This window comes from Sebastes umbrosus, chromosome 3 (assembly GCF_015220745.1).
Source record: "Sebastes umbrosus isolate fSebUmb1 chromosome 3, fSebUmb1.pri, whole genome shotgun sequence".
NCBI lineage: Eukaryota > Metazoa > Chordata > Actinopteri > Perciformes > Sebastidae > Sebastes > Sebastes umbrosus.
Window position 1 is genome coordinate 27911433 of NC_051271.1, and position 26198 is coordinate 27937630.

At 41.3% G+C, this 26198-nt stretch overlaps 2 protein-coding genes across 3 annotated transcripts in view; both read right to left on the reverse strand.

The window, feature by feature from the left end:
• The window catches only part of LOC119484801 (complement C3-like), an 88061-nt gene extending 75979 nt beyond the window's left edge, over positions 1–12082 (reverse strand). Inside the window, exons 1-12 of one of the 2 annotated variants that reach the window (XM_037763896.1) lie at positions 11997–12082; positions 10333–10528; positions 10013–10175; positions 9686–9780; positions 9218–9306; positions 8151–8233; positions 7956–8043; positions 7658–7760; positions 6342–6462; positions 6078–6193; positions 5076–5222; positions 4271–4370 (exon numbers count right to left, since the gene is read on the reverse strand). In XM_037763896.1, coding sequence (XP_037619824.1) covers positions 4271–4370; positions 5076–5222; positions 6078–6193; positions 6342–6462; positions 7658–7760; positions 7956–8043; positions 8151–8233; positions 9218–9306; positions 9686–9780; positions 10013–10175; positions 10333–10528; positions 11997–12067 — 1372 coding nt within the window. In that variant the 5' untranslated portion in view covers positions 12068–12082. Of the gene's footprint in view, positions 1–4270; positions 4371–5075; positions 5223–6077; positions 6194–6341; positions 6463–7657; positions 7761–7955; positions 8044–8150; positions 8234–9217; positions 9307–9685; positions 9781–10012; positions 10176–10332; positions 10529–11996 lie in introns of those variants that run through there. The other variant, XM_037763897.1, reaches the window with a different exon arrangement.
• A 10160-nt stretch (positions 12083–22242) lies between these two features.
• LOC119484803 (complement C3-like) overlaps positions 22243–26198 on the reverse strand; it is a 41044-nt gene continuing 37088 nt past the window's right edge. Inside the window, exons 36-43 of the mRNA XM_037763898.1 lie at positions 25034–25124; positions 24823–24912; positions 24635–24737; positions 24379–24468; positions 23879–23971; positions 23666–23749; positions 22771–22915; positions 22243–22524 (exon numbers count right to left, since the gene is read on the reverse strand). Coding sequence (XP_037619826.1) covers positions 22383–22524; positions 22771–22915; positions 23666–23749; positions 23879–23971; positions 24379–24468; positions 24635–24737; positions 24823–24912; positions 25034–25124 — 838 coding nt within the window. The 3' untranslated portion in view covers positions 22243–22382. The remainder of the gene's footprint in view (positions 22525–22770; positions 22916–23665; positions 23750–23878; positions 23972–24378; positions 24469–24634; positions 24738–24822; positions 24913–25033; positions 25125–26198) is intronic.

Here is a 26198-nt window from a genome sequence, read left to right on the forward strand (position 1 = left end):
GAGACCGACCACCATGGAAAAGGATTCATTCCCTTTTTGTGCCACACGTTGTAAGTCAGTCCAATATTTACTGTTGCTTTTGCTCTTTTGTTTGCAAACTCTTTGAGAAAAATATCATGGCCTCATTGTCTCTGGCATAAAACACCAGAGCAGGGCAGCCCAGACTTACGGTGATATCATCGGGGCTGTAGTTGTGGAGGATTGCCTTAACTTCTAGCTGCTCTCCACGGACAGCAGAGTACGGCAGCCTGAGATCAACGAAGAATTCCTTTCGGACAATCACTTCTAACGGAGCACCAACACAGATTCCTTTAAGATGAGAGGGATTAAAAAATAAGTGATGAAAAATAGAAAAAGGGAGAGAGAAAAAGGTGTAAAGGGCTGATAGAGGTTTAAGATTAGAGGCACAACTAAAACACATGACAGATTTTAGTAACTGAATCCTCACCGTGAGTTTTTGACAGACTAATGCCAGTGAACTGCCAGGTTGTGATCGAGTCTTGCAAAGGAACATTTTTCGTCAATGATGTGGTGTCACTGAAACAAAGAAAAGTGTCAACACTTTGAGAGGTACCTTTGAATCCTAGTGGTGTCGGTGTGAAGTTATCAGTGTATTCTTTCTGTGTATAAACTGGGAAAAAAAGTTCAGAAACTTGTGTTTGGTGGATTATTTCTTTGTTGTTACAATGCTAATTGGCATTGTATTTTACATGGTTGGAAAGCCTGTTTATTTACCTTCACAATGATGTCCAACTTGTAAGGATCATGCATTTGTGGGATGAGCAGCAGAGCTGATTATCTGGGTAGCGCCCAAGAATAAATGTGTCAAAATGCTCTGCCAATGGTAAACAGTGTATTCTCCTGTTGGTATTAACTCTTGTTTTGAGTTTTTTGGTGGATTGGATGATTGAACTCTCTATCAGTAACAAGGAACAAACAAGACATATTGGCTATTTTACACTTTATTAATTTAATACACCGTCAGGAGCCTCAGTAGCGGGTGGAAGATCCATACGCAGCCACAACAGCCTGGCACCTCCTCCTCATGCTGGTCACCAACCTGGTCACACGTTGCTGTGGGATGGCACATTGTGGAGGTAGTCTGTGATAACCCTGGCTCTGTGGGGGTGAGCGTTGTCATCTTGGAGGATGAAGATAGGTCCCAGATTGTGGAGATATGGGATCGCCACTGGCTGCAGAATCTCATCCCGATATCTCACTGCTTTGAGATGGCCTTCAATGATGACAAGCCTTGTTTTGCCAGTGAGGGAGATGCCGCCCCACACCATGACACTGCCCCCACCAAAAGCTCGTACTCGATCGGTGCAACAATCAGTATAGCGTTCTCCGCGTCGTCTCCATACTTTGACCCTGCCATCCGACTTTGGCAGACAGAACCTGGACTCATCACTGAACATGACATTCCCCCACATGTTCAGGTTCCATTGTCTGTGTTGTTGACATCATTGAAACGGGCCTGACGGTGAAGGGCAGTCATTGCAGGCTTCCTGGTAGCCTTATGAGAATACACTGTTTACCATTGGGGGAGCATTTTGCCAAATTTTTCTTGGGCGCTACCCACATAATCAGCTGTGCTGCTCATCCCACAAATGCATGATCCTTACAAGTTGGACATCATTGTGAAGGTAAATAAACAGGCTTTCCAACGATGTAAAATACAATGCCAATTAGCATTGTAACAACAGAGAAATAATCCACCAAACACAAGTTTCTGAACTTTTTTTCCCCAGTTTATTTCAGTTTACTCACCAGTTTGTGTGTTGAGGGCAAGCAGGCAGATGGACATCGAACCACAGCCAACTTTCAGGGAACTTGGTGCGAGAAACAATTTCATTGCTGTCCATGTAACTGTTGTCATCCTCCTCACCTAAAGTGTCATTAAAAAGGTTATCCTTTTGATTGTTTCTTAAGTATGACCATGAATAGTAACCACCCATCCCTTGTCCCCGTCTCTTACTGCGAGCCAGTAGGAGGCTATCCTCCTTCTTCTCAGATCGCTGGGTTTCCATCTCCTTGCAGCAGTGCAGGAAGGCAGCGACACAGGTTGCGCCATCAAGGATGTAATCGGCGCGCCTCTCACAGCTGTATGAGAGGAGGGTAGGCCTCATGCCTTCCGAACAACAGTCACGTTGCACTTGGTCGTTATATTGACTCACTGGAAAGAAAGAGGGTTGTAGAGGAGGGACACAGGTGAGAAGAAATGGAGTACAAGAATAAGGATAACAATAAGGATTTGAATAAGGAAAAACAAATAAACTAAAAAACTAAATGGGAAAGGGAGGAAAAGATTAATACATAACATGGCAAAGATGAATATTGTCAAAGTCCAAAGTCCTGAACTGAGTGACTGAATATGTGGTTATTGGGTAGTTTAGAGCTGTGGTTCTTACGTAAGCTGGTCGTGACATCCATTACAGTAGGGGCTCGTTTCCTCCTGCTGGGGGCCGGACATTTCAATTCTGAAAATGCAACACAGACAAGATCTTTAACAGATTGGACCCAGACTTGAGTTTTGCGTAGTTTAGTTGATGCGATACTCTTAAAATCAGACTGAGATGGTTTATCTGGTTGGACACATTGACAGCGTGTGGGTGTGAGAAAGTATGATCTACAATTGCACACCTCATTTGTTGAAATGTTAAAACATTGTATAAATGCTTTATTAGAATAAAAAAAAATCTTTTAAAACCCCTATAAAACAGGAGGGATCATGATCAGCTCATGTGGCAGTGACCAGTGTTAATGTAAATATGGAAGTGCCTCAAAGCGTCGGTTCAACCAAATTATCTCACTTACCCTAAGTGGTATAGTGTTGGTTTTATGTGCCCAAAGTTTAAGACATCTGTTTGAGATTCTGGCTCTCTGTTTGTGGTGCTCGCAGCACTGAAGAATTAAAAAAACTACACAGCGATGAGTGATTTCAGAAACAGTGTCTCTGAAACTATCTTTAAGATGCAGCTCTTCTACTGACCACTAGATCCCTACTAATATAAAAGCATTTGACTGTAGGTGATGAATAATGGTCCATGTGCCCACTTCTCCTAGTTAGAGATATTTCATTGAGCATAAAGAGGGGCATGTTCAGAGAAGGGGAGGGTAAAGTAGCGTCACCTTGTCTGTAGGGAGTACCAGAAGCCGTGTTGGACTCAAACAACAGCCCGGCATCGTAGAACACACCCATACCGTCCTTCCCTCCACCTGGTGTGCAGCCTGTGTCGTGTTTCTCGACAATGTCCCATACCTGAGCAGGTTGGAATGAGACACATTTACTCATGCAATGTATTTGCTGCAGGACAAACTTACACCGGATATTATTTGAAGCCAAAAGCTAACAAAATTGACAGTTAACGTGTGATTTTTTTTTATACATAGCTTTTTGAATTTAAGCCCTTTCAAATATTCTCAAAGATAATTATGAAATAAAGAAATGACCTTTTTCTGGGTGAGGCGGTGCTTGTTGTTTAGGACGTAGACGCCTTTGTCAACTGCCACCAATCCCACTGTGGCCTCTGGATCTCCTGTGACCTTCAGACCAAACATCATTTGAGGCTCATAGGATGGAGCGGGTCTCGATGATTCCAGCCTCAGCTAAATGTGAATCAGTGAATGAGACGTGCAGTTTTGAATTTGTTTCATACATAAAAATATATCAGAGAAGTATACAAATAACTTTATCAGGTTGTGCATGGGTGTCTTGTTTGCCTTTTCGTTACATCAGTGTTGTGTGACTCACCGAGCCAATGCAGGAGTCCTTGACATCCATCCAAACAGAGTCTGATACCAATTCATTGCCATTTGTATGGTAGTAGGCTATGATGCGAAATGATGGCAGCATTTCTTTGGTAATGAGAAGTCTCAGGGAAATCAGTACTTGACCTCTTGTCCTGTAACGGCCACTTTTCACCAGCTGACCTCTGCTCAGGATCTAGGGACACAGATTTATACATCAGCACTTATCACACATGAGTCGTGAGACGCAACAAAAAGAGTTACACATGTGCACACAAGCACAGGTGTAAAACACCTCTCACCAGATATGTGATGTCAGTGTCGTGTGTTTCCCGCCTATTGAGGATGAGGTTGATTTTCAGTTTGTGTCCTAAGTCCAGCTCAGCTGCATTCACACCTGCAAATGTGACATGTTGTGATGAGTGCTGAACACAGAAAAGATTTAGCGCATGGTGCATACTTTTCCACTGTCACCACCTTTGTTTTTAATCATCTGATGTCATTTCAAGATGTAACTTACCAATGTGGATGTAGTTGTTGCTTGTAGTGGTATATGGGAGAGCAGACATGGTGGCTGATGCTTGCCTTTCAGGTGATAAACGAGGATCATTGGTCTTTGCCTGCAATTAAAGACACACACAGGTAAGCATACACACACAGTTTAATAAATAATACTTGAAAAGTCCCATGTTTATCCAATCTTAACTTATTGAGGCTTTGCCTGCCATAGTTTTGCCTAGCAATATAAAATTGCTAAATAGAATGACCAAAAGACATAACACTGACAGGATGAAGTTCACCATTCACATACTGTACAGTAAATGTGTGAGCAGCAGAACCAAAACAAGGAGCTGGGTGATAGCTCTGCTTGATTTCACCTCTTCAAGTGAATATCAAAAATGTTGATTAATGTAGGGGCTGAAGGGTGGTGCAGTGGTTAGCACTGTCGCCTCACAGCAAGCAGGTTTGAATCCGGCTTGGGGCCCTTCTGTGTGGAGTTTATCGTGGGTTTTCTCCCGGTTCTCCGGTTATCCTCCCACAGTCCAAAGACATGCATGTTAGTTTAATTGTTGACTCTAAATTTGCCGTAGGTGTGAATGTGAGCGTGAATGGTTGTCTGTCTCTATGTGTCAGCCCTGTGATAGTCTGGCGACCTGTCCAGGGTGTACCCCGCCTTTGCCCAATGTCAGCTGGGATTGGCTCCAGACCCCCCTCGCGACCTCGAATAGGATAATCGGTTACAGATAATGGATAGAAGATTAATGGAGGTTTAAGTGGCCATTTGGGCTATAATGCAAAAAGGGTAAAAGATGTCAGAGACTTACGGTGATTGTCAGTGTTGGTTCCCCTGCCACTGTGTTGATGGTAAGCCTCGCAATGCCATTGGCTGCGGTGAAGCCCTGCATCTGTCCTGGATCGACCACCACTGTAACACCTTGTGCCGGAGTGCCGTCAGGATTCACAACTTCAACCTGCCATCAGAGACACAAACAGCTGAACAATCAGAAAACATCCAACTGCCTTATTAAAACACACCTTATTAAGGTCAAACTCATGTTATTAGATTAGTTTTTAGTGCTGTGCACTAAGTTTAAGACTCAGGTAGTTTATGGCGACCCAAACTGTTGATGGATGAATTTCTCTTTTTCTCTGGAATCTCACATGTCTGCCTTTATATCGTAATAAACATTATGTGACTTTCATATTTAGGACATACTGCCATTTGTGTTTTCAAAGAGTAACTATATTTCAGTTATGAAATGTTTTCAGTGAAGGATTTAGAAATATAGCCATTTTATTAGATTGATTTATTTTGAACATGTAACAAATAATAAGAATAACCAATAAAATAACAGTAAACATATATAGTAAATTCTAAATAAATTAAATAAAAAAATAGAGGTAAAAAATAAGTAAACACTTATATACGGTCCTACTCCTTTCTATAACTTAAACAATGAACTTAATTTTTATCACATATACACACAAATAATAATCTTAATATAAAAAACAATAACAACAACATCAACAATGAGCTTCACAGTCCCGAGAGAGACAAGGCCCCTTCCTCATCCCTGTACCTCTCAAAAACATTTTATACATCTTGAATGGATTTATAATTTTACTTTACTTAATTTCTTCATCTATAACATTTCATATATTCACCCCACAAATTGTAGTACAAACATAATGTTTTTTTTTAAATAAATTTCCTCTTATAATCCCCCTTTATGTCTGAGAACATGTTTTGTTTGTTGCCAGGAAGTACCAAGCCATAAGCCATACATATGCTGTCAGTTTATGTAAATGTAAACAAGTGTACTTACCGCAACATCGAAGGACATTCCTGGTTTGAAATATTTGGGCGTTTTCTTGAAGTGGATGGTGTAAGGTGATGTGACAATCTGGATACTTCTCAACTCTGCCTCCACCATTTCACTACCTGTGAGTTGATGCAGAAACACAAACACATTCACACACAAACTTAAAAGAGTTTGTTTTTTAATCTGTTCACAATCCAGAAAAACTTTCTTTATTTTCTTTTTTCAAATATACTGAATAGGCCCAAACACACAGTCTTTCTTTCTTACCGCTCTCCGTCATCACACTGACAGATACAAATATGGAACTCCCCACCAGGTCCGTGATGTTTGGGAAGGTCTGTGTGATGTGCTCTTTCTTCAGTGTGACCTCTCCACTACCTCTCTGGACCTAATGTGACATAATATAATAATGCATCTTGAAATACAGTATAGTGGTACAGTGATACAGTTAGTCGTTCAGGTACTTAACTGCTGTCCTCTGAGAACCACAATAGACCCGTTTTTGTCTTTTTTAGTGGGCTACAGGAGGTCTTTAGGGGGAGATAGCAGGTCAACAGTAGATGTCACATAGAAGTTGTGTACATCATCTGAAAGCTGGGAACCTGAAGATTAATCTGTGATGCAGCTCAGCACTGTGTGTTAAGTTGTTCTAGTCATAAACCAGATATCCACATGAATTAATTAATTGAAATAAATTGTGAAAGTGTATAAGGGCTTAGAAAATTATGATGGCCATTCCCATTAAGTTTATCCATACCATTTGTTACACAGATTTTTGCTAAATTGAACCATTTTACAGCACTTCAGAATTGATGAAAATGATAAATAATCCCTCCAAAATATCACATTAAGACACCAAGACCTTGAGGAACACCATAGAAAAAGCCATGCTGTAATTTGGTAACAAAAACTTTTGACGTTTTGAAATTTCTGCAAGAATTGCACTTTTGTGGCTGTAAAGTTTCATGAGACTGTGATTATCCTAGAGGTCACCACAGGTAATTTTATACAGTGAGATCAAGTTTAAAAAAATGGTCTCACTACAATGAAATGACTACTATGGGGACAAACATCATCACACATGAATACAGTTGGGCTCATTGGATCCACAAGAATCTCAGCTTTACAGTGATACCCAATTTATGTAATTCCAGGACTGTTTAGGGACCTCAGTATAGAGAAATAGTCAAGCGCATCATTTTAGAATAGGCAAAAATAAGTGTTTGGTTTTTGCCCCAAACTGCATGTGATTATCATAAAGTGGGCATGTCTGTAAAGGGAAGACTCGTGGGTACCCATAGCACCCATTTTCATTCACATATCTTGAGGTCAGAGGTCAAGGGACCCCTTTGAAAAACACTATGCCAAAATTTAGCCTAACTTTGGAGCATTACTGAGCCTCCTACCCCAACATGCTAGTGTGACATGGTTTGTACCAATGGATTCCTTAGGTTTTCTAGTTTCATATATCTGTACCTTCTAGCTCTAAAACTGAACCTGCCACAGCCTCTGAAAGATAAGTTTTACAAAACATATACAAATACATCAAAAGTGTGAATGTGTGAAAGTGTGAATGTGTTCACCTGTACTCTCTGAAGAGAACCTGGAAAGCTCCTCTTTTGACCGTTTTGCATAACCCCAAACACCACGTGCGCCGTCCCATCCACCTCTTCACCAAACAGATACCTAAATCCACAAAAGGGAGACATGTTTAAGCCACAATGAAGCAAAACAGGACAATTAACAAAAAAAAAAACAGCAGATGGCTAACAAACTAAAATAGCAAGAGCCCCAACACAACTTCTGAACAACACTCTTTATTTTCTCCTCCAATCAATCTACCTATAAAACCTGGTCTTTGACAACAGAAACTTCACTTACGTAGCTTTGATGTTGACGGTGAGGGCGTCACTGTCCACGTAGAAGAAGGGGCTCACCGGCGTCAGTTTAACCTCAAAACTGGGCAGCACTGGAAAATTGAAAACATTTTATTCTGTGTCCAATCCAGTAAAAAATAAGTGAATGTTGTAGGTTTATATAAGATTTAAATAAAAGTAAAGATAATGAAGGACTCACCATATTCTTTGACCTCGAACTCTGCAGAAAAGCTCTGCTTTAGGTTGCTGTGGAACTTCGTCACCACCTTCCACAGTCCGGGACTAAACACACACACAAACACATATTTCAATAATCAAACAAAAAAATATATACTGTATATATTAATTTAGAAACTGAAGGTAACAGGAATTAGACTTCGGACTGCGTGAAGTTATTATGTCACACAAAGTGAGGTATAGTCCTACACAAATGAGCTGCTGCAAAGAACTTAACATTTATAGAGAACTACAGAAACTCTGAAGTTTAGAAGAAAAGGATTAAAGGTTTCAGGTTGGCTTTGCATTAGATAGAACGGATGCAGTACCTTTGTTTTATGTCTTTTAGGCTGATTGGTTTTAGTTCATAGTTCATAGGGATTAAATGCATTTCTGTTTTGTCTGTCCATTTATAATTTAGATGAGAAGATTATTGCCACTCTCATGTCTGCATGCTAAATATGAAGGTAGAGCCAGCAGCCAGTTAGCTTAGCTTAGCATAAAGACTGGAAACAGGGGCAAACTACTAGTTTAATAGTTTTTACTGCAAGTATATATATATATATATACACACTTTTCTGTATACTTTTCAGTATTTCCAAGTATTCTTGGACTCTTCTGTATACTTGCCAAGTATATTTCTATACTGCTGTCTGTATAAGCTAAGGATTTTTAGGTATAATTTTGTGAAGTATATCTCTGATAAGTACATTAAAAGTAAACATGCTCTCTTTTTTAAGTTTAAAAGAAGTATAGTAATAGCACTCTTGAACAAACTTCTTTTTTGTAAGGGTCTCCACACTTCATACACTGTAGGCTATTATTTTTTTTAAGTTGTTGTCCAAACACTAAATTACAAACATGGAAATTAATTGTAAAAAACACAACATAAACATGGTAAAATAGCCTATGCATAATCTTAAAAGATTTAAGGTATTAATATTTTGAATTGAATTCACTGTATCAATGTTGAAATGTTATTTCACTAAACAACAAAATGTAAAGAGATACAATGTGGACAATTTTATTTAAATAAGATAAAATACTAACCTGACAATTTCAGCGAGTTGAAAATCTCCAGAGTGCAGCCCTGATTTCAAAGAGACTGGATCAATTGGTAAAACGATGCCTTCAGGGGTCTAAAAATAAACAATATTGAACAATCATTAACAGAGAGCAGTGCCAGTTTACAAATTATTTTATTAAATCCATGCTACATTTTATGTATGTCCTTTATCTACAATCTAAGAAGGAAGAGACTGTCTTCAATGTGCAACTCAACCACTAGAGGGAGGCATGCATTTATTTTAACAGTAAGTGGTAGGACAGGTGTTACTAGACACAAAACAGACACAAGGTTCAGTGGATGTGTTTTGGTTATTTTGGTCATTTGCAGCAAACTTATCTACTGTTAAGCATTTGTGATATCACCTCATCAAGAGGCTTCCTGCTCCCAGTCACAGCTGATTGTATAATATTACATTAAATTCTGTGCTTATCAAAAATAAAATACAATACCACAATCTCGATGGCAATAGAAGGTTCAGGTTGGGTTTCGTCATCCCTCTCTATTGGCTCCATACGGGGCGTCAGTGCAAACATCCTGTAATGAACTGACACGGAGAAGGGAAGAGGTTAATTTTGCTGCTGAAGGTTGAAGGAAGGTGTATCTATTTTGAGTCATGTGACTGTTAAACAACTTTTTTGACTTCAGGCCATTTCCACTTGTGTGTAGGGAAGGGTTCATTTACTGTAATTTACAGTACAATCATTCAATTTGGAAAAAAAAAAAGCCATGTAAAGACATTAGGCATGTTTTTCACCACTGTGTAGAAATAAACTCACCTTTGCTGTTGGGGGTGTAGAGGGTCTTGTCAGTCTGGATGAAGATGTACCCGGACTGGAAGGACACTAAGACCACTTTCTCCAGCAGTCGGTCAGGGAACTGTGCTTGCAGGTACACACACTGCTCCATGTTGGGATCCTTACTGAAGTCTCCAGCAGGGATCTGAAACCAGTATGAAGAGATACAAGCAGAGCATGAAGAGCAGGGTGGGGTAACTTACATCATGTGCGTTTCTGGATTCATTTCTAGATTCTTTGTGGCCATGTTAGAAAATGAAGCCAAGTAACAGTAACATATACAGCGACAGTATTTCATTTACCGTTATTTGTCCAAGCGCCTGGAAGTTGTTTGCACTGGTTAGGGTCACAGATGTGAATGCCAGCCTTTTGTTTTTGGTTGGATGGTTCCTCACGCTAATTTCGACCGGGATGTCTCCACCGGAGCAGTCTTGACACTCCACAAAGATGTTTTCTGTTGTTCCTACCCTCAACAAGTTGGGGGCAGACATCACCTGCCTGCAGAGCAGCGATGAGAGAGGAAGATTAATGTGTAGTCACTGTGCAGAAAGAACCACATGCTGTTTAGGTACTGACAAACATGTTTTTTTATGCATTTAAGGCACTATAAGACACACATGTCGGAAAAAGTGCACTCAGTAGAGTGCAGATCTCCGCCAGGTGTGTCTCCCTCTCCCCTCCCAAACAAAGAAGTTGGATCTCACTATTGTCCGTCCCGGTTCCCTTACGGTCAAGATGGCGGCGAACATAACAAAAACAGGGATTTATTCATCGTGTGTCGTGCCTAACTTTAGTGGATCGTAACATATCGGGTATGGAATTAATCTGCAGATACTCCGGTTCAAAATGAGACCAAACATTTCTGTGGTTGTCAGTTTTTCAGCTACGACAAAGGTCAAAATGTGGCCGGCAACAGAATAAGATAAGGCTTGTTTTTAGCCTAGCCGTTTGCCGGAAATGCTTTCAATCATGGTATAAAATAGTCAATGAAATAGCTTTTTCAAATTGTGAATCACCGCAACTACAAGAGGTCCTTGAGCACAAAGCCATAAATGAGCACAAAAAAATATTAGGCTGATGGGTCCAGTAGTATACAAGATTAGCCGTGGACAGACAGACAGGTCCACGCACACACACGACCAAACGCATGATCACCCAACAGGCTTACGTCTGATGGAGATAATAATGGAGGGTTATCACTGTTTAAACACGTGATTTACAGGTTTATGTGTTTATTTGTGCAAGGGTTTTAAGAGTGGATCTCTTAGAGAAGTGATTCCCAAACTTTTTTTTGTGTATGACTCTTTAAAATGAATGTGCTTGTTACCTCTCGTCAGGTATTGTCCTTACCGAGGGCATGAATGTGACTTTTTTTTGGTGAGATTTTTGTGTGCTCGAAGAGGGGGACCTTCTCAGTATTTCAAAAGCAGAAGTCTGAAAAATAAACCTAATTTTGTGCATCAGAAATGTTATTTTTTGTCTTCTGACCCCTCAGGTTTATCTTGCCCCCCCCCTATGTGCTCTCAGGATCATGAGCTCCATCATGGACACACAATAAGTAATCTATTGATTACCTTGATGAAGATCCAGCACTGGATCAACAAAACATTTCATCATGGCTCTAGACTCTTGCTCTGTCTGGCGTAATGCATCGTTGTGCAAACTCTGAACAAAGTTTAGGCCAATTTGCTGGCATCATTTGAAACACCCCATTACCTTGTGACACAAAGTGCAAACTGGACTACAGCCCCTCATTATGTAAGACACACAATATTTGTATCCATACACTTTTTAAATGTAATATAAATGCAGAGGACCTCAAGTATTGTTGTTGCTCCCATTACAGTTTAACCAATAACAATGTGAATATTATGAAGATCAACAAACAAACTGTATATTTTAGCTCTGTTTTCTTTTGTCAATTAATTCAAGCACAGGGGGTAAAGGTATAGGCTGGTCTACTTACAATGCAGCTCCATCAGCTAGAGAAGTCAGGGAGACAAAGGCCACAGAGGCCATCAGCCACAGCAGAGTCATCCTCAACTGATGCTGATCCGCTGTCAATGTAGCCTGTCGCTGTGCAGCACCCTCTTTTTATCCACTCTCACCCCTCCTCCTGCACCCCACTTTCCCTTTCTGTACACATGTATTAATGTATTAACACAAACAAACACATGATTTCCCAGCAGCAGTTGAGAAACTGTTGAATTTCGATAAGCTCTGATCTGAGGAAAAAGATAAACAACAGAAAATCAATGAGGGGTTTATGTGACAGGGTCAAAAATGCCGTGTTCATGCTGCATGTTTTATGGTTGTTTTTATTCTAAATTATTTTGCATGTTTTATCCCTGCATGTTGTGTTGTAGGTGCACCGACCTTTTAAAGGGACTATTTGTAACTTTCAGAATTGCTTGTTAACAGCGACACCTGTGGCCGTTAAGTCAATGAAAGTCAGCGTCGGGCTCACGCTTGCTCAGGATGAGCCCATGATAAGGTAGGTTTTGCCTGTCCGCAGATCTAAAGATTCCCTGCAGTGCGGATAACTGAGGAATGTGCGCAGTTTATTCAGAGGACCCACATCAAAATTTCCTGTAATTAAAATATAGAATAGAGAAAAGGTAAGGATTAAATGCATAGCTAAAGGTGCAGTACAAAATATTAGTGCTGTATTCTCACATACTCCCAGTGCCACAGTGGAATCATGCCAATAGTTTTTTGGGGAAATACGCTTGTTCACTTTCTTACCAAGGATTAGATTGACGCCCGTTATTGATACCACTCTCATGAATGTATAGTAAATATGCAGCCAACAACATGCTAACTTAGCTTAGCATGAAGACTGGAAACAGTTAGCCTGGCTTTGTCCAAAGGTAACAAAATACACCTACCAGCACCTCCAATTTTGTTTCTATAATCTGTACAAAAAAATTAAGCGTAAAAATTACAATTCACCTTTTAAAAGGGCTGTTTGTAAGAATCAGAAATGCTTGTTAACAGCGACACCTGTGACCGTTAAGTCAACGAAAGTCAGCGTCGGGCTCGCGCTTGTGCTCGCTCTAAATAGACATGAACGAGCATCACTCAAAACAGTGAGGCGACACACGTCAGCTAAAACCACAATAACACTCTATATTTCACCTGCTTGGCAGTAATGTTAGCTGACCAGACGAAGGTCTCTTCATGAATCAATGCTGATCCTAGTGTTAGCTTTTCCTGCTTCAGCCTCCGGGGCTGAGGCAGGAAAAGCGAGTCGGTGCCGGGGCTAAAGCAGGAAGAGAAACGTTATCGCCTCCCGACTGCGCCCGCAGGCATACACCTGCACCCGGTCAGAAACGATAACGTTTCTCGTTGCGGAGCCCCGTCACTTCACAAGACACGGAAAACCTCTGTTGGTCTGGATGAGCTGCAGCAGTTATTTCTGCACAAATGTCCACTGTACATTCACTAGATATTATCAGAGCTAAACTAACTCTTCTGCAGTGTGGTTTGAAGGCGCATGCACGTCTAGAGGTGGAGCGAGACAGCGAGAATGCGCGCGGTTTGTGTGAGTGAAGGTAGGCAGGCAGAGGAGCAGAGACTCCGGCCACATGCGAGCGCGCTCACATATGCGAGGGCGCATGGGATACCGACCCGGTAGATTTATACCTGTAAAAAGTTACAAACAGTCCCTTTAATTGTGTGGGTTGTTTTTAATACGTGGATAGAAGTGTGTTTTTAAGATGTCATGAACTGGAGTTATGACCCATAGACAGCCACACCTCCAATCAAGGAGACTGATTACTGGAGGAGCGACAGGTGTGGCTGAACGATTGCAATTAGCGAGATGCGACACAGACGGAGAGGAGAAAAGGAGAGAGCGGCTCGCAGCAGAAGGGGGTTCTTCAGTCAGAGAAACAGTCTAGGGACGGCAGAATGGCTCTCCTGAAGACTACTACCTACCAACGGCTATCTTGACGACTACTACCTACCAACGGCTCTCCAGACGACTACTACCTACCAACGGCTCTCCCGAAGACTACTACCTACCAACGGCCCTCCTGAAGACTACTACCTACCAACGGTAGATAACAAATGCACTTTGTTCGATATTTAATAAATTCCCTGTAAAGCCTATTTTTCTTTCTACAAGCTTTATGATTCATTAATATCATCTACATAAACTTCTTGCCAGTCATAATTCAAGAGCTCTGTCTTAAAAGTTATATTTGCCTCCGGTGATTTTATTCTAATCAAATTGTTCTGTTTCTTTGTTCTTAATTTTGACTTATTGTTAATCTCCAACACTGTAAAAACAGGCAAATGATCACTCACATCAGTCACTAACACTCATAGTGGTGATATAATGTGTGGTTGGTTAAAAATTTCAGCTGTTACCATTTACTTCAATTGCTAACGTAGGATCTTGTGACAAATCTAGCCAATTTGCAAATTGTTGTAAAAACGTGTTGTAGCCTATATCAAGTTAAGGTTATATAAATCAACCCTTAGCTACATATATTATTAAATAGGCCTATGACTTGACATCAGGTTATGGTAAAAAACGAAATAAAATCGACAGGGAGTTGCACAATTGTTATAATTTATAAATATACAAAACATACAATTACTATGCTCTCCTCAAAGCCACTTGACTATTGACAGAAACAGTAATTTTACACACTGATCATTATAAACGCACTTTTTCAAACTGACAGAAAACATTTAAATTCGTCAAAACTGTCTCGCAATGGTCAATCTTGCAACAATTACCATCACTGGTTGCTTTCTACAGAATCTTGGCTTTCGTATTTTTAAGTATGTATTATAAGCTGCTTAGAGCTACTGTTAAACAGCCCTCTCTATTATCTATTTTATATCGCTATGAACACATCTCCTTCAAACAACTAGATGTATTCAAGTTTCTTCACCAAAAAAACATTTTACAAAATTATATTTGAACACCTCATGATAATGTTATAATTCACCTTTGCCTAATAATCTATTGGCATACCAACATTAATAAATGAGTTAGCTGAATTCCTTCAGCCTCTCCCCCTTACTCTGGACACAAAACCTGCACCCTGTAGGTGTGTGTGTTTGTGTCAGTGTCTTGGTGTGTTTCTTGACTCCGCCCCTCTGGGTGGATCATCAATGAATTCTGAGCCAGTTGCTCTGCTGCCTCCTTGTAGGGCAGCCACGTCTGCTCCTCTCTGTATCTCTCTCTTTCAACTGCAGCAGTGATCAAAAACATCAACTCCTCTGTCTGCTTTTTTTTTTCTCTGAACTCTGCCTCTGAAGCTTTTGCTTTATCGTTATCTTGGGGTAAAGTGAAACAGTGAATTTGTTCAATTCAATTCAATTGCTCTAAAAGTGGGATTTTAGCTTCAGTCAACACACTCAACAAACACTGAGGGGACGGAGTTTTACCTTGGCGTTTAATCCTATCATACATCATCGCCTTTGTCTGATTCTCACTATCTCAGCCGCTTTGGTCTGCAATGTGATCTTTAACAATGGCCTGTGACATGTTGCAATAAATGGTACGCATTCATCCACCATTTTTTCTTAATTCATCTGAACCCCATTCACAGCCATTCTCACTCACTCTCCCACCACAGATTTGAAGAGCGGTGACTTTCTTCCTTACCAGCGCACACCTTCTCATAAATGCAAAATCCCAGTCTGGATTTCCAATGTCTCCATGCCCATTTATCTCAGTCAGCCGCAGTTTTTCCGTCTCAAGTGAGCCTCCATGCGGCCATTCACCATCCGTCTAATCACACATCAATACTGTGAACGGAACTACATATTTCCATCCGGCCTGTCTGCCCACTATTCCAGCGGGACCAGAGGGCATATACATCGTCTCAAAATGTGTGGTTGCATTTTCTGAGGTTATGTGAGATTTGGTGTTAGCATGGTGTTTATCGATGACAGGTTGACTTTTGTCAACTGCTTTTTTTTGCTCTGTCGGTCCTTTGAGTGATAAGATCTTTTAACCTTGGCTGTTTTGGGAACGGTCATATGTGTAAAATTCTCTGGTTTCTTTGCTGCTTTGGACTTTTGGGCACCCATTTTATTCAGCACTTAATTTCACACAGTTATACAGCAAAATTTAGCAGCGTAAGCCCGCAAAGCATTTGCACATCAGTAAACAAGCAGCAGCCACAGTTCAACAGCATAGACACACAAAACGGGCGCATGCACATCAATAACACTTCTCTGCATCAACAGCTTCTCCTCATTTCTTCCCTTTCCCTTCCAGCAGCGGTGTTGGTTTCAAATTCTTTTAAGAAGGAGCCCCTAAAGCCCTACGCCTCGTGTACACAAACAATAAACAGATCCTAGGCCCCTGGGGTCTCCCCCAGAGCTTCACTGTTTCCCTCTGGACACAGAGTGAGATAGTCACCAATCTTGGTCTGGCCGAGGTAATTCTTTTTCACACTACCCCGGAAACGTCTTTCCCTCCTGGACCAGACCTCATGGGAGTCCCCCCTGGTCGAGTCTAGCCCGAAGCTGACCCGGAAACTCAACCACCCCTGTTGGTGGTGCTGCGGTAGTCCCAATTGACCAAAACGCACAGGCTTTTATCTTGAACACCACCCACCCTGCTGGAAGTGTAATATTACCCTTTTTAATATTACCATTTTACCATGAACTCGGTTAACTTTAATTTCTTTCCCTGTTTATCCATTACATTTTCTAGTACAAATTTCAGAAATTACTCAGCCGAATTATTACTATACTCCCTTGAGATGGAGTGTTACTCTGTAGCTAAATTTTTAAAATTTTCAGATTATTTTAGATCTCGTCAAACACTGACATGGTAAGGCAAAAACAGATAATTTGCACTTACCATTTCTGTTGTTTTGTTGAGATCTTGTTCGTGACGCCACTTGTGATGGAATAATTGCTACACAAGTTAACTTAAGGAAGGAAGAGGTCCCGGAGCTGATGATGTCTTACAAAGAAGGTTTATTGAAGCTTGATCAAGGAGCAATTGTCAGGTCTCCACATTGAGGTGCTCTCTGCGTGAAGGCTTCACAACTCTCCCCTTCCTCCCTGAGGCTCAGTGTCTTACCCCTTATCATGTTTTGACTTACTCCATTCCTCTGGCATCTCTGACCCTGGTTGCCCTAGCGACTGGCTCTACGGTCCCCAATACAGACAAAGCTGTACAGATAACGGTGGCTCCTCTAGAAAGGACTCCAACCCAATAATGTCAACAGAGGGACACTCTGACAAACACTCTGACCTTTCTACCAATAAGAGAGGAATTAATGGAAAATTCCATCACACTACCTACCAATGGCTCTCTTGACGACTACTACCTACCAACGGCTCTCCTGAAGACTACTACCTACCAACGGCTCTCCTGACGACCACTACCTACCAACGGCTCTCCTGAAGACTACTACCTACCAACGGCTCTCCTGACGACCACTACCTACCAATGGCTCTCTTGACGACTACTACCTACCAACGGCTCTCCTGAAGACTACTACCTACCAACGGCTCTCCTGACGACTACTACCTACCAACGGCTCTCCTGAAGACCACTACCTACCAATGGCTCTCCTGAAGACTACTACCTACCAACGGCTCTCCTGAAGACCACTACCTACCAACGGCTCTCCTGAAGACCACTACCTACCAATGGCTCTCCTGAAGACCACTACCTACCAACGGCTCTCCTGAAGACTACTACCTACCAACGGCTCTCCTGATGACTACTACCTACCAACGGCTCTCCTGAAGACTACTACCTACCAGCCCAGTGACCAGCGAGTTCCTGTGTGACGTCATGCAGCAGACCGTGTCCGTCAACGCAGCTCCACTCATGGTACGTGTCCAAAGGGGCGTTTTTTATCGCGAGGGGACGCGACGCTTCCCAAAATTGGACGCTTGGTGGGCTGTCCCTAGAAAGAAGGTACTCGGATCCTGATTGGACGAACGCTTTCCCGCCGTTGGCTGCTGCTCCCAGCTTTCAAACCGGAACCAGTATGGAGGCTCGTTTGGAAACTTTCTTCTCTTATTTCACGAAAATAGTTCACTGAAATGTGTTTCTGAAAACATTTGAGGCGAGAAATAAGCCACGCAGTTGCTGAATCTGTCTTTATTTTGGATCGACAATGTTTATTTTAAAAGATTATCGGGAGTTTTGAGAGGCAGCGAGTCGCGTCGGACGCCCGTGATTTGCATAAAGTAGCCAGAACCTCAACTTCATGCAAATAAGGAGCGGGCGTCGTGACGCCTAGTCTCTCGAATCGCGACGCCACGCTACCGGAATGCATTGCGCGGCTGCTTGCATAGACAATGAATGGGGAGCGTGGAAAGCACGGAGCCTGTGGACACGTACCGTCAGACCGTTGGTCGGCAGTTGGTCTCCTGCCGCCCAGAGAAATAGTAAGTACCCTTTGGTACATTTGACTGACGGACACACTGAGACAGGCCAGGAAAGCTCGTAGCTGGAGTTGGTGATAGCCAAGCAGTAGGGAACACATTACTGGTCCTGGTGTCTCTTGTATTTCACATCTTCGGAAAAAGAAGGTGTGGTGGGAGTACGGCAGGAGCCAAAACACGGACACGGGAGTAGCCACTGGATTGGACTGGATTGGATTAAAGAGCCGGATTGGACTAGACTGGATCGCTGGATTGGGCTGGACTTTTTTTGGGTTTTAACCTTGCTGCTAGTAGCATTTTATTCCTTTTAGCCTTTAAATTAATCATTAATGTAGACCCATGTTATTTTAATTATAATGAATCTGGTTTAAATGAAGCTTATGCTTAAATTCAGACAGGAAGACTAGGGGTGCATTCTCAATCATTCTGGGTCTCTCTCTCATGGGCTATTACTATGTCAGCTGATTATGGGCGTCTCTCTTTTCAGTGACCAATCAGATCTTGCCATAACTCCCTAAACCAATCACATCGTTGCTGTCAAAAGTTTAAAACTGTTCTCCTCTATGCTGTTTTCAGTGTCAGTATCAGCACAAACTGATGAGACCCTCCACCACCCCATCACCTCCAGATTCATCCCATCAGAGCAATCCTGCTCCACATCATTCATCGGATCTGCATCAATCTTTTCACTACCACCATCACCAGTGTCTAGACCCGGGGAGAATAATCCTAATCCAACTACGGCCTCACTTCCCTTTTACTATGTCACATTGGGTCTAAATCGCCAAAGACCGTTACTATTCATAAATTTGTGCACTTTGTAATAAATCACCATTCAATTCATACAAGTCTCTCCTGATTGAAATTTGACTATAGAATTCTGTCTGGTTTTTAACTCTGCTCACCTGATTTTAAAATAACCTGAAACTATCAGAGACCTAGGCTCTAAGTATTTCCTAGGTGTCGTTGTCGTCTCCAAGTAAAATCATTCATAGTTAAATGTAACTTGTATCTTAAGTGGCGGCCTTGCCATTGGCTGTTGGGCCCGGGCCACATTTACATGGTTGACTAACTTCTAAGCATACAGTCGAATGAACAGGGGTCTCATTTATAAAACAGTGCGTAGGATCCATACTAAAAATGTACGTGCGCACAAAAGCCGAAAATGGCATGCGCCAAAAAAAAATCTGACTTATAAAACCGTGCGTACGCACATCAACGCAATGTTCCCTTTATAAATCACAGTTCACCTGGAAATGTGCGCACGTGGATCCGCCTCATATTCCGCCCTCTACACGCCCACATTCAACCATAAATGGTCGATGCAAAGCACCTCATGAATGTTTCTGCATGTGAATGAGCCTGTTGATCAGTGGGTCTTTATGGTGAATCACGGCAACTACCGAGAGGAAGACAGAGACAAGGAGTTTTTCTGACACACAGATCGAGGTGCTTGTAGGTGAGGAGGTCTCTGAACACGTTTTCCCTCCTGATTCTGTCATTCACGTCTTGTAGTCCTCAGTGCCGGTATATCCACCAGCACCATGCAGCATGTTAACAGTGCCACTGCTGTGTTTATATGTTTACAGGAGTCTGTCCCCGTCCCTTCACAACTTGCTAAAATGATCAAGACAATCAGTATTATCCCCCCAAGCTGGATATCATTAGAAAAAGGAAGTTTGACAGGAGAACACTATTTATTATTTATTTATTTATTTAAGTTTTTGTGGCGAACTTGTCCTGCATTATGATTAGGACTGATAATGATAATGAGGACATGTAGAGTACCGATTGTGTGAGAGCTGTCACTGGTTTTATTTCCCCACTTTGTTTATTTACACTCTCCATACTGGTGGAGATGTGCCGGGTGGAGGTGACTGGAGGAAGCAGAGTAGTGTGTGTGGCGCACCGCGGAGGCGCACTGGAGACAGGCTGATAGTTGCATATAGCTGTTTTCATTTTGTCTATGTATACTGTATCTGTCCCTATCAAATAAACCATAAATAAATGAATAAGTCATGTCATGTTTACTGCAGCGATTTATCAGGCAACAACTTTATGAAAACTAATATCGTACTTGGTGATATATGCACACTATTAGAAAATATTATTAAAACTATTGGCGCTAAAGCTGACTGCAAGTGTCGGTAGTCCGACCCTCTCCTCTGAGCTCTGGTGATGGAGGGACCGTGATGGTGAGACAGCGCTGATGAGATATTGAGCTGAATTTGATTTTGAGATTTGAGTTGGCTGATATCTTTTACATTTGTAAAGTGCTTATGTAATAGTTATGGCTCACTAGCACAAAGAACACTGCTGTTTTAAATGTTTATGATGAAGTGGATATAAGTATGAAGTGAAGTTAAATGTGTGAGAGGCATCATTATACGTACAATGACATTTAATATCTACAGTCTGGCTTCAATTCACCACCTCACCACCTGCGTCTCCAGTTTCCCCTATCTCGGTGTCTCCATGATGTGCGTACGCACGGGTCAAAGTTTCCGTACCGGTGCGCACATTCTCCCGTCAAGTTTGTTTTTATAGATCACAACTGTTGCGTGGGAAGTGGCGTACGCACATTTCAGGCCCCGTTTTGTGTGTACGCAACGGTTATAAATGAGACCCCAGGTCACTGAAAAATTATAGCAAAACAGCTTTTAATGTTTTGTAATGTAACGCCTTTATTTTCTTCTTGTTTGAGTCACTTATACTTCTTATTCTGAGACTGCTGAATCAGTGTAAACATAAACAAACATATTGAACATGCACACAGACAACTAGTCGGGTGAAAGTCGTGTTGAGTAATTTCTGCATGGGCAAAGTATCTGGCAGGGTTTTTTTGGGAGTTTCAACAGCAGATTTGATTAAAATGATCAAAAATCCTTCCAAAATACAACATTAAGACACCGAGACCTCGAGGAACACCATACCACATTTGATATGAAAAACTCTTGACATTTTGAGATTTCTGCATGAATTGCATTTTTCTACGATTGGATGGCGAGCACTTCTGTTCTGGAAACGGCTCAGAAACTCCCTTATTGTCAATATAGCTAGGAAAGACATCCATCCTCTGAATTCTCTAGGTCTCTAGTTTGTGGCTGTAAAGTTTCATGAGACTGTGATTACCCTGGAGGTCACCACAGGTCATTTTATACAGTGAGGTCAAGTTTTAAAAAAATGGTCTCACTATATGAAATGGCTACTATGAGGACTAACATCATCAAACATGAATACAGTTGGGCTCATTGGATCCACAAGAGTCTCAGCCTTACAGTCATACCCAATTTATGTAATTCCAAGACTGTTTGGGGACCCCAGTATGCAGAAATATTCAAATACCATTTTGGAATAGGCAAAAATAACACATTTATACTGCATGCAAAAAACTGCATGTTTTTGCCCCAAACTGCATGTGATTATCATAAAGTGGGCATGTCTGTAAAGGGGAGACTCGTGGGTACCCATAGAACCCATTTACATTCACATATCTTGAGGTCAGAGGTCAAGGGACTCCTTTTAAAATGGCCATGCCAATTTTGGAGAGTTACTGAGCCTCCTCCCCCAACATGCTAGCATCACATGGTTGGTACCAATGGATTCCTTAGGTTTTTTAGTTTCATATGATATCTGTACCTTCTAGCTCTAAAACTGAACCTGCTACAGCCTCTGAAAGACAGTAAAGTCGGTCAGGATTGCCTGTGATCCCACGGGTCTCAGGGGGTTAAACTTCTACCTCTAGTTGAACTTCTCAAAGTTTACTATACAGCAACCAACATAATAGTAATCAAACATTAACCAAATGTTAATGAATAAAACACAGAGAATGAGATTGAGACAATTACATTTTAATCAATATAGTGCAACATTGTAAGCCCTCATATCCCAAAGCTGTGAATGTTTTACATAATAAGAACAATGCAAAATAAAAACAATTTGACACTTTATTTCTTTTTCCTTCGTTTCACTACTGCTTACATCCATAGAGTTGGTACTGCTGGACCATCTCCTCCATGCCCAAACAGGTAGGTTGGTGTTCCTCAGTTTGACACTCTGCTTCTATGGGCCAGTACTCGATCCAGGTTCTCTCACCGAGTACATACTGGTATCTGAGGAGAGCAAAGTGAAACACACATTGGTTCTTCATGTGACCAGCCATCTGTAACCCGCTGGAACATAACAAAACACAAGCCTCCTCCCTCCTTCTGTACATTTAATGACTCTATCAACAGTAACGCATAAACTAGAGTACAAGAAAGAGTAACTTGATTTAGTAACAGAAAGCAGTGAAACAGTAAAAATCCTTAAAAGGCACCCACCACAAACATTGACTTTCACACAAAGACCAAACTTACGATTGATGTTGGTCATCTCTCTGAATGTCTTTGGATGAGCCCATGATAAGGTAGGTTTTGCCTGTCCCCAGATCTAAAGATTCCCTGCAGTGCGGATAACTGAGGAATGTGCGCGATTTATTCAGAGGACCCACATCAAAACTTCCTGTAATTAAAATATAGAACAGAGAAAAAGTAAGGATTAAATGCATAGCTAAAGGTGCAGTTCAAAATATTTGTGCTGTATTCTCACATACTCCCAGTGCCACAGTGGAATCATGCCAATAGTTGGACATTTTGGGAAATACGCTTGTTCACTTTCTTGCCGAGGGTTAGATTGACGCCCGTTATTGATACCACTCTCATGAATGTATAGTAAATATGCAGCCAACAACCAGCTAACTGAGCTAAGCATGAAGACTGGAAACAGTTAGCCTGGCTTTATCCAAAGGTAACAAAATACACCTACCAGCACCTCCAATTTTGTTTGTACAATCTGTACAAAAAAATGAAGCGTAAAAATGACAATTCATCTATTAAGGGGGTGTACTGGACTATTGTACTTGGCTAGGACCAGTAACTTCCTGGAGTGTCTACTGGTAAGCTAATTTGGCTGGCTGCTAGTGGTAGCTTTATACTTGGCCTACAAACATGTGAGTGGTACCAGTCTTTTCACTCATCTAACTCTCTGCAAGAAAGCAAATAAGCACATTTCCCCAAATGGTGAACTTTTCCTTTAAATGACCATCAATCAATAATTTTTCTGTCTGACTGGAAACAGCATTGAGATTCAATGTGCCCATGAAATGTCAGAAAGAGGCAGACAAGAGAAATTGTTATATTACCTTCACCTTTAAGGCACCTTAGAAACATCATGGGGTAGTGCATTTTAGGCAGTTCAAAGATAAAAACTCACCTTCTTTGATGACTTCCAGGACCCGCACTGTGTAAATGTCAGTGGACAAGCCGTCTGTAAACTCTTCCAGTCTCACTTTGTACGCTGAGGACAGACAAGTTGCAGATTGTTAGCTCCCTTGCTCACCGATTCTTTCAATCTCTTACTCACACAAACACATACATTTTTGGGATTAAAGTGCTTCATAAATGCAGTGCATTTACACTCTCTTACCAAAGTCTATTTTGCTGATCCGTGTACTCTCACAGACCTTAGCTGTGCGCTGATCATTGTTGACTTTGTCCTTCTTCTGCATACTGCAGTTCTCTGGAAATACACAATCGGCACAAAGTGAATACACAACCAATGACTTGATTAAATAAGCACATGTGGGTGTGTGTGGATGAGTGCGGCTGTATCTTAGTCACAATTTAAATATGTTCGCGAGTTATTCTTTAGCGACTGTTGCTCTGATCCTACAGGATCCTGCAGGTGCTTGTTGCCGCTGACAGAACATTCTAATGATTACGTTATAATCTGGTGAGTTACTATAAACCAAATTCCACAACCATCTCCTTAACCAGATCTGAAATGAAACCCTTTACTGGTGGTATACCACACCATCAAAAGGAGTACAACTCAGCGAGAGAGAAAACGGTTGTATGTTGTAAGTCGTGTTGTGTTTTTGTGTTTACAGTAGAGAAATTAGGTCAGTTTGACATCATCCTGTTTACCTTCAGCACATGTGCATTCATCCCCTCTACAGAGCCGCAGTAGCTGTCCAGCTCTCCTCTCTGGATGGTAGAACTTCACACAACGTGTTTCTGCGTTGGGAGAGAAAGATTTGTGGTATGTGTGATCAGAAAATGCACATTAAATACGTTGAAAATGTAATAATGCCTGCTTATCCATGGTGTTATCTACTCGGACATCCACTGTCAGCAAAGTACATGGAGGCATCATATGTTCCTAAGTGTGTCTGAGACTCACGGTCATGGTATTCATAGACAGACACAGCAGCTGGCTGTAAGACGCCCACTTCCATCTTCTGATGGAGCCTAAAAGTGATCTCCTCTGGTCGTGTGTGAGAAACCTGTGGACAAAGGTAAGATGGAGATAAATACACAAAGAACAAGGCAGAGAGAAAAGTATAGAGGTAGGAAACAGTGATGTCTTACCTTGTCCAGGTAGATGATGAGCGAGCCTCTTTCAGACAGGACGGGGTTCATCTCATATTTTGCAATAGTGCGAGCACGTCCTTTGGACAACTACACACAAACACACACAGTCAGACAACTTTCGAAACCATAAAAAACATTTTGTTTCTCTGAACCATAAACACTGACTTGTGAACTGTATGTGGGTATAAGTGGATCTGTAAGTTCTTACTAAGTTCAGGTCCTTTGTGTTAACCGTGAAGCCAGTTAGCAAGCCAATATCCAAGACTGACATGGATGCATCGTGCTCCCTGTCCTTATACCTGTACACAGAACAGACAGAAGAATAATTAAATAACAGCAGAGAGAAAGAATGATGTTTCAAATACAATTTAATCCTCGCGGTTGATCCCGACTGACTTTACTGTCTTTCAGAGACTCTAGCAGGTTGAGTTTTAGAGCTAGAGTGAAGGTACAGATATCATATGTGGATCTCTTTTGGATCCAATAATCCAACTGTATTCATGTGTGATGATGTTAGTCCCCATAGTAGCCATTTCATTGTAATGAGACTATTTTTTTAAACTTGACCTCACTGTATACAATGACCTGTGGTGACCTCTAGGATAATCACATCCTCATGAAACTTTACAAACACAAACTAGAGACCTACAACATTTAGAGGATGGAATGCTTTACTAGCTAAATTGATAATAAGGGGGCGTCTGAGCAGTTTCCAGAACAGAACTGCTTCCCAATCACTGAAAACTGCAATTCTTGCAGAAATCTCAGGATGTTAAAAGTTTTTCAAACCAAATGGCTTTTTCTATGGCATTCCTCAAGGTCTTGGTGTCTTAATGTGGTATTTTGGAGGGATTATTGATCATTTTTATCAATTCTCGAGTGGTAAAAAAATGGTTAAATTTAGCACCAAATCTGTGTAACAAATGGTATCAACCCAAAAATTGCTGCAACAACTTATGAGACATAACAGAGCGTGGGGATGCCAAACATAATGTTCTAAACCCTTATACACTTTCACAATTTATTTTAAATAATCAATAAATTAATTAAATCATGTTTATTTCTGGTTTATGACTTGAACAACTTGACACACAGTGAACTGCATCTCAAATTAATCTTCAGGTTCCCAGCTTTCAGATGATGTACACCACTTCTGTGTGACATCTACTGTTGACCTGCTATCTCCCCCTAAAGATCCCCTGTAGCCCCTAAAAAAAGATAAAAATGGGTCTATTGTGGGTCTCAGAGGGTTAAATGATTGGGAATGAGCAGCTCAAATGAGCTCAAATTCGAGGATATTGTGCACAGAAGGCAGGACAATTTAAAATGATGAGGAAACAGAGAGGTTAAGAAGTGAAGTGTTGTAGGGGCCA